Source organism: Antedon mediterranea, chromosome 1 (assembly GCF_964355755.1).
Source record: "Antedon mediterranea chromosome 1, ecAntMedi1.1, whole genome shotgun sequence".
In the NCBI taxonomy this organism is placed as follows: domain Eukaryota; kingdom Metazoa; phylum Echinodermata; class Crinoidea; order Comatulida; family Antedonidae; genus Antedon; species Antedon mediterranea.
The window spans coordinates 41,114,433-41,123,728 of NC_092670.1; the positions used below are offsets into that span (position 1 = coordinate 41,114,433).

At 35.8% G+C, this 9,296-nt stretch overlaps 1 protein-coding gene across 1 annotated transcript in view; it reads right to left on the reverse strand.

Annotated features, from left to right (window-relative positions):
* Positions 1–5,850, reverse strand: part of LOC140045230 (germinal-center associated nuclear protein-like) — a 29,612-nt gene extending 23,762 nt beyond the window's left edge. Inside the window, exons 1-8 of the mRNA XM_072090057.1 lie at positions 5,843–5,850; positions 5,240–5,362; positions 4,212–5,012; positions 3,676–3,896; positions 3,190–3,295; positions 2,846–2,953; positions 2,611–2,700; positions 888–1,033 (exon numbers count right to left, since the gene is read on the reverse strand). Coding sequence (XP_071946158.1) covers positions 888–1,033; positions 2,611–2,700; positions 2,846–2,953; positions 3,190–3,295; positions 3,676–3,896; positions 4,212–5,012; positions 5,240–5,348 — 1,581 coding nt within the window. The 5' untranslated portion in view covers positions 5,349–5,362; positions 5,843–5,850. The remainder of the gene's footprint in view (positions 1–887; positions 1,034–2,610; positions 2,701–2,845; positions 2,954–3,189; positions 3,296–3,675; positions 3,897–4,211; positions 5,013–5,239; positions 5,363–5,842) is intronic.
* Positions 5,851–9,296: the final 3,446 nt, after the last annotated feature.

The window sequence follows — 9,296 nt, forward strand, 5'->3', positions numbered from 1 at the left end:
ATAGCCTATTATACAGTGTCATCATCAGGATAAGCAATTTAGCCTATTATACAGTGTCATCATCAGGATAAGCAATATAGCCTATTATACAGTGTCATCATCAGGATAAGCAATATAGCCTATTATACAGTGTCATCATCAGGATAAGCAATTTAGCCTATTATACAGTGTCATCATCAGGATAAGCAATATAGCCTATTATACAGTGTCATCATCAGGATAAGCAATATAGCCTATTATACAGTGTCATCATCAGGATAAGCAATATAGCCTATTATACAGTGTCATCATCAGGATAAGCAATATAGCCTATTATACAGTGTCATCATCAGGATAAGCAATATAGCCTATTATACAGTGTCATCATCAGGATAAGCAATTTAGCCTATTATACAGTGTCATCATCAGGATAAGCAATATAGCCTATTATACAGTGTCATCATCAGGATAAGCAATATAGCCTATTATACAGTGTCATCATCAGGATAAGCAATTTAGCCTATTATACAGTGTCATCATCAGGATAAGCAATATAGCCTATTATACAGTGTCATCATCAGGATAAGCAATATAGCCTATTATACAGTGTCATCATCAGGATAAGCAATATAGCCTATTATACAGTGTCATCATCAGGACAAGCAATATAGCCTTGTTGAAAATCAACAAGAGAAAGCTCAATCAAAATTCATGGAAACCAAAACACCGTAGTGGTCATATTCACTGATCACTTAAGTGATAATTCAAAAATCAATCAATAAATATTTAAGGCAAAATTATTACTACCCCACTATCAATTAAACTTTCTTCTTAAATTACTGTATAGTATGAATTACACTTTAATGTATAGATTGATTGTATTACAGAAAATAGAGCAGAATATGTACCTTATCAGTACCAGGGATCATTTCAAATACATGTACTCTTCTTTGCACCTCTCTCATATAACGCTCTTTCTCTGGACACATGTCACGGCATGATCCTCTGACAGCACTAGCTCTGGACAGCTCTTCTTGCTTCTTGCTACCTTGAGCTTCAACAAAACAAATTTTAAATCAATAAGAACAACCTTCCTTTCTAAACATTATTGTTCTTGTCGCTTTTTTCTTTGGATGTTTCTACTCTATTTATATGAAACTTTTGACATGGTGCACACATTGAACAACACTCTATTTATATGAAACTTTTGGCATGGTGCACACATTGAACAACACTCTATTTATATGAAACTTTTGACATGGTGCACACATTGAACAACACTCTATTTATATGAAACTTTTGACATGGTGCACACATTGAACAACACTCTATTTATATGAAACTTTTGACATGGTGCACACATTGAACAACACTCTATTTATATGAAACTTTTGACATGGTGCACACATTGAACAACACTCTATTTATATGAAACTTTTGACATGGTGCACACATTGAACAACACTCTATTTATATGAAACTTTTGACATGGTGTACACATTGAACAACACTCTATTTATATGAAACTTTTGACATGGTGCACACATTGAACAACAAGTCATTGGAAGAGCTTTAAATGAGGCGCAGTTGTTGAATTGTAATATTCAATGGAAGAGGGAAAAGGAACATACTGTAATTTAGCTGAAGGAAAGTTGCTGAAGGTGAAAGGTATGTAGCCTGGGAGAACTGATGAGAAGATGAAAAAGGTATGTAGCCTGGGAGAACTGATGAGAAGATGAAAAAGGTATGTAGCCTGGGAGAACTGATGAGAAGGTGAAAAAAGGTATGTAGCCTGGGAGAACTGATGAGAAGATGAAAAGGGTATGTAGCCTGGGAGAACTGATGAGAAGGTGAAAAAAGGTATGTAGCCTGGGAGAACTGATGAGAAGATGAAAAAAGGTATGTAGCATGGGAAAACTGATGAGAAGATGAAAAAAGGTATGTAGCCTGGGAGAACTGATGAGAAGATGAAAAAAGGTATGTAGCCTGGGAGAACTGATGAGAAGGTGAAAAGGGTATGTAGCCTGGGAGAACTGATGAGAAGGTGAAAAAAGCTATGTAGCCTGGGAGAACTGATGAGAAGGTGAAAAGGGTATGTAGCCTGGAAGAACTGATGAGAAGATGAAAAGGGTATGTAGCCTGGGAGAACTGATGAGAAGGTGAAAAAAGGTATGTAGCCTGGGAGAACTGATGAGAAGATGAAAAGGGTATGTAGCCTGGGAGAACTGATGAGAAGGTGAAAAAAGGTATGTAGCCTGGGAGAACTGATGAGAAGATGAAAAAAGGTATGTAGCCTGGGAGAACTGATGAGAAGATGAAAAAAGGTATGTAGCCTGGGAGAACTGATGAGAAGATGAAAAAAGGTATGTAGCCTGGGAGAACTGATGAGAAGATGAAAAAAGGTATGTAGCCTGGGAGAACTGATGAGAAGATGAAAAGTTGGACATAGAATAAGTATTGGCTTATTCTGTATATACTGAAGTAAAGTGGCAGATGAGGCTTTGATTTAAAAACAGACCAACAGTAGTAAAGTCCTGAGAGAAAATTGTATGGAAAAAGAAGAGAATATATGATGTTAATAAGTAATTTGGATGTTATTTCTACGTAAGAGTATTTATCAATGCCTTGTACCTTGTCTTAGCAGCTTGTCATTGTCCACTAACATCTGGTATCTATCAGTTGCAGAGTATGCTGGTGTCTTGGACAATTCGCCTGATAAAACTGAAAGATGCAAACAATTAAATATTAGTGTAATAGGTTATCTAATAGTCTATTGTTATATCTTTATTTTAAGTTTGTATGTGAGATGACCATCATAATAAAGTTATCTTTTGTCAAGAAATAAAGATAAAAATGTGAAACATACCGATTGCTGCTGGTTTGTCTGCTGCCACCTGACTGGCTGGTGGTCGGGGGCTTACTTCACGTTTTATAACCGTTTTCCTTGCCTTTGGAACCTCTTTACCATGTACATCTTGTGATAAATACAGGAAAATATTAGTTTTATTATTACACATTTAAAAGAAATTTCGGTTTGATGAAAACCACTTTTTTTAGGCTGTTTATTTTGTTAACCTTGTCAGCAAATAAAATGTTTTTTAGTGCGACAATGACATGTTTCAATCAATTATTTGTTCACTGGGTAGATTTCAGTGCCAAAAACATTATTTTAATCTTCAGTTTTATTTAACTAATTTAAAGATTATTTACCTGTTATAGTAGGTCTGCGAGGTCTTGTTTCCTTTAAGAATATTAACACAGGTTTTACTCCTTCTTGTAGCTGCTCTCCATGACTTTTGGCTTTCATTGCATCCTCCTAAAATGCATCATTTGATGTCATTGACATAGATTGTCAAAGTACAGCACCACATATGTAGTGCTATATTATTATGAAAGCTAAAGTAAGTCTACATTGGCTTACTCTTGCTTTATTTAAGTAACTACGTAGCCATAACATCGGCAAGGGTTCGAAGCTCGCTCGCTCTATGGTTCTGGTGGTAGAACAAATCTCCTTGGATAAGGACTATATCTATCTAGGTTATGTGCACTTTCAAGAACCTAGTACATCTTTCGAGACAAGTAGGGGTTACCCCGGTGTACGAGTACACACACATAGCCACTAATCATAAGTGGGCCCTCTGTGAGACCAGTCTTTGACTGAAGAGGTCACCCAGTATAAATAACTAACTAACTTACATGATTCCTGAAGGTAATAATAGCACCATGTTTGTCAAGCTGTCGATATATACTTTGTATTCTTCCAAATTTACTAAAATGACGATCTAGAAACTCCTTTTTGTTTAGCTCATCAGGTATTCCTCGCACTGAAATCTTTCTACATTTTTCTGGAGATTTAGGAACTTGTCGGGAAATCTGAGATTTTGGAACTTGTCGAGCAATCTGAGATTTTGGATGGTCTAATCAAGATAAAAAATGCATCTATAAATTTGTTGATAATATTATTCAGTTATGATTGTTGTTATATATTTTGTATGGATTTCATTATGTTTTTCATGTGGTGTGTTTACAGTTTAAAAGGGTTTGATGTTTATAATATATAGTACAAACTGTACAGTACATTGAAACTGAATGTAATGGAAGGGGGAGAAGGTTGTGAGATTAACAGTATAAGGTTGTAAAGATGTTCATAGTAGAAGGTTGTGAGATTAACAGTATAAGGTTGTAAAGATGTTCATAGTTTATTTTGTCATTATTATTTTTATGAAAAATACCTTTTTGATGCGCTTTTAAAACTGTTCTTTCTTCTTTAGCTTTGTCTTTTTTTATCCCAGTTCCTTTTAAAGCTGCACCAAATATGGACCTCTTATGTGGAGAATTTTCAGCTGATTTTGTTTCCCTTTGTGGAAAAGAGCTAGATTTTGGCGGACTGCCAGTTCCAAACTTTTCCAAGTCGGAAATATCAACTGAAGCAGGATCTCCGAAGGTGCTGTCGGTGGATTTTGCAATTTTTCGAGATTCTTTTCCTTGACCAAACAAGTCCGAATCTCCTTTCCGGCCACGTTTAGAGGCCGGCATATCATGTCGAGTGCGTGGTCTAACACTTGCTTCATTTTTACCAGATTTACTATAAGCTGGTTTTCTTTTAAAGTCTATTTTTTTTCCTGTAAATAGTTCCTTAGTGTCACTACCACTGCTACTCGCTGTAACTAATGGTCCTCCAGTTTCTGGATCAATAGTACTACTAGTACTACCAACAGAATTTTCTTCAACTGTTTTTTTAAAGATACTTTTAGAGGAAGAAATTCCACCAAATAATGGTCTCTCCTGGCCAGTCAGTTTCTCAGTTATGTTTCCACCAAAGTTTGATCTTCCTGGACCCTCACTTGTCTCTTGTTTCGTTAAGAACCCGGTAGAACTTGTGATTGGTTGCTTTGAAAACCCTGAAAATAGCGGTTTACTACTAAACGGGTTCCTGGTTGGTTTGTCTGCAGTCTGTTGAAACTTAAAGAGGTTTGTGGTTGGCAACTCACTACCAGAGGCTTGAGCTGCAAATGGATTAACATTTGGAGCTGCTGTGGACATATAAAAGAATTCATACAAAATATTGAGCAGAGAGGTTTCATTCTATCAGTCAATAAAATTACAGAGTGTGTGGCTTTAAAGAATGCGGCCTTTGGCCTTAATGAAAGTCTCTCTGGTTTTACATTGTCTGCTTCTAATGTTGATATTTTTTTCTTTCTGGATCAAATAAATCAACTTGTGATTTATGTGACATCAAAGACAGAGGTGTGGTACTTACCAGTACTTGAAAGTTGTGAAAATGGTTGATTGGACGTACTACTGCCTGATAAATCTGTAGCAACGGTCCTTCTTAAAAAAGGATTTACACCATCTTCTTTGTCATCCATTATTCCAGTACAATCTTAGATAATAAATGAAAAAGAGTTGCATACACTACAACAAGTGAAGGAATACGATAGGCTGCCGCTTGCATGGGAAAATAAATAAATATATTAAAAAAAACCAGTAATGTTTGTTTTAAAAAAAGAGGCAATAATAAAAGTATATTGAATTGTGCATTTTTACACTATTTTTACACAAATTATTACAGAATTTTCCAAAAGTGGGTCGAAACGACTCACAAAGGTCACCCATCTTTACAGAACGAGTTTATGCTAGGCCTATATGTTTGGCATGCAGTGGTACAAACAAGCCTAGGCCTACACCAACAAGACAAGGCCTTGATAATACACGTAGAATTCGTTAATTAAGAATTATTCTTATTTATTCTATAAATCCATTTATATTTTCACTTAATACTATATACTACTATAATTTCGTTAACATTAGGTATGTCGTCATGAGCCGTAAAACTGTAAATAAGAAATCGGAAAATACTTACAAACAAACGGTCGTGTGGTGTGTGTGTGTGTGTGTGAGATTATTGAAATTAAATGAACATAGAGGGGGGGAATACAAAAAAGTTTAACCAAAACTTTAAAATTGTTCTGCGTGCTCTTCATATAAATCATGTAGTTAAATTCATATCAATAAAAAAATATATTTTTGTTTCTTTTCTTCATTATTTTTTCTTTTTACACATTCATCTTATAATCATTATAAAACTAAAAAATCACAAACGAGTGACCGATTTAGACGGCGAAACAAACCACACAAAAAGAATCTACTTATATTAAAATTGAATCAACGAATTATTAAAACACGCTATAGAAGCAATAATTTAGCCCTACATGTGATCATTGAAACATGAATTTGAAATCAATCATGTGTGTCGGCTAATCCCTGAATTTAAATTCACCAGAAGTAAGATAGCCAAGAGTGAGAATTACTTTACAAAGTAATACCATTGTCACCCACTCTCTGTTCAGTGAAGTGGAGTGACGACAAACAATCAGTGGTTTACATATAAGCCAACTGTACCTGGCTGACGTATCATGCACAGCAAAATGGCTCTAAGATCTTACTTAAACTTAAACCTCCATTTGATTTGTGTAAGTTGATTTACTTATTTATTGAATTTAAGTATTATAATCAATTAAGTAACTCCTAGACCAATGGGGAAACCTCTAACCATGGACCTATAAGTCCATGATGCTCTAACAATCATTAACAATTTGACCGGCTTATCAACAGTAAAGCTCTACATACAATATCAAACTAGTTTTACCAAAAAAGTGTGATGTGCCCATATATGTAGTGATATTCCCAAATATGGTAGTGATATGACATCAACATGTCCATATATATGGGCACATCACATTTTTTCGTCACATAAAGTTTGATAGTGTAGATACCATTAACACGTACACACTATCAAATATATAAATTAAAATACTTTGAATTTTACCATTAAGTGGTCTTAAACCAAATACTGTTGTATATATTGGGGTACTAGGAGTGGGCATATTGCAACCTAATCCACTTTCCTTTCCGTTTCAGTCACGCATTATTTCACAGAATGAATAGCAACAAATAGTATTCCACAATTGACACCATACAAAGCAGTAGTAGCAAAAGTGAGTACGAACTTATACTAAACAGAATCTGATGAATCTGAAGAATGTAATTGTTGGTAGTAATATTTGTTGTAGTCTGTAGTAGGCCCTACTCAAGGGCTTTTTGGCTAAAATGTAGCCTACTCTAGGCCTACACATGCAGCAAAGTTTGGTCTTCAGAGATACCATTATTATACCAGATTAAGAAAAACATGACTGAACAATGAATGGGTTCAATAACGTGGGCGATGAATAACAACATAAATAAAGTCGAATCTGTAATATGTAACGGTTGGTTGTCTTTTTTTTAATGTTCAATCTATTTTGATCCTTTTAAACGTGAATTTTATATTTCCTTCTGTTATACCAGTAAATTATGTCTATTTAGTTGACTATCAATAATGTTCTGTGTGTACAAACTGAATTGAATGGTGCTGCTGGTATCTGTATTATAGTGGTGGTATAGTGCCACCAGGAGGATCGATACTGTGGTATGAATGTTACAGAATTGATATGTTGACTAGTGTTGCTTCTAGCGGTAGTTAAATGTTTTAAAGTTGGTTATAGCTACGTAGTTTATGACATTTCTTGTTGAAATTGATGTTGATCTATCGTATTCTCGAATTTCTCCAAAACATCTTTTTTTGTTTTAACAGGTGTCAAAAATGAAGTCCGATCTTGAGACGTATATTGAAATGATACTAAGAACAGGCAAAGAGTTTCACGTCGGTGCTACGTACCAGACTGAAGACTTCGCCGCCATATGCATCGACGAAAGTGGAGGGGTAGTTTCTCTTGACCACTACGACGTCACACTTCTTCTACCACCCCTGAGCTTACATACTGGTTCATGCATAACCATTTATTTGTACATGGAACGCATGGTTGTGAAGCGCGTGCATGGAAATCCTACGTACGCGTCTCCTGTGATACGTGTTGGATGTATATCACATGACGGACATTTATCATTTCAAGAAAACCTTGTGTTATCGTTTCCATTATTTAAATACGCAGATAACCAAACTATTGTACCATTCTACCAGGAAGATGACTCTCTGTTGTGGACGGAGCTCTCTGCCAAAGAACATGCCTTTATTAAAGACAATTCACGATGCACTATATCAATTGATAGAACCGGTATCTATACGTGTTTGAATTTCACGGACTGTGACGTCGACAGCTCAGATATAAATCGTGTTGTTCTTCCAATACAATGTTCTACATTTGTTGGTGAACAGTATACAGAGGATGTTCTTATTGAAGTCGCATTCTGGCCGAGTTCAGAGATACAGTCACAGGTTAGTATCGACTGCAGATTCTTAGTACTTGGTCTTATTGTTCATTTATGCGCGATTACTAAAGTGGAAATAAAATACTACGAAACATAAGTAGTAAATAAAGCTTGGTGCTTAGACGCAGTAGGCGCAATGAGATGACCTATCACTACGATGTGCTTAAGTCCTTGCGTTGCGTCTCTCTAGAATCAAGTTACGGTAGTTGCGTCTTTGCGTTGCGTGCACACAAGTGGTAACTAAGCTTAAGTGCCGTTACTTGCATCCAAGTTCTAATGTTGCGAGAGTAACACATTACGCAAATTCAGATTGTTTAACTTCATTTACAGAGCGTCGTGCAGGAGCAAACTAGTCGACATTTGACTTATGTCGATGGGTCACGGGAACTTCTGCTAGACATCAGTCGTGTTACAAATGAAACTCTCGCGGTTGACGTCACCGGAATATGCGAAGGATGGACTGTAAATGGAGGAAAACGAAAGGTATTTTCGTGTTGTGGAATTATCATTTCAATTGTTTTTCAAAAGAAAATACAATGTATTGCTGGGAATGTTTCGACGGTTGTAGCATAACAACCGTCGAAACATCGATACATTCTCAACCATACCTTATTTCCTTTTGTTAACACCATGGCGTACCGCAAACCTAACTTAAGTAGTATTTATTCGCCATGTAAACAATATTATGCACCAAAAATGTATACATCCAAACTGATACAACAAAACGTAATATTCTTTCTTTCTGAATTTGCTTCTTATAGTATATACAGCTAACAAATATCCACGAAGAACTAAGAAGATCAAATGGTGCGTATACAGTAAACTTTAGGTTCAACAGGAACAAGAGTTACAATGTTGAACTTGCGTGTAAACTCAGAATATACATCCAAGATGGCGCCGCCGCAGGTAACAAGCAAAAACTGTCCCTTTTTAGATACAACTGTGGAAGAAAAAGAACAATGTCAGATGTAAGTATCATGATATTTAATTCATAAGTAATACACTACCTCCAAAGAACTTTGAGTTAAGCCTGTTTTCCTGTCGACGTT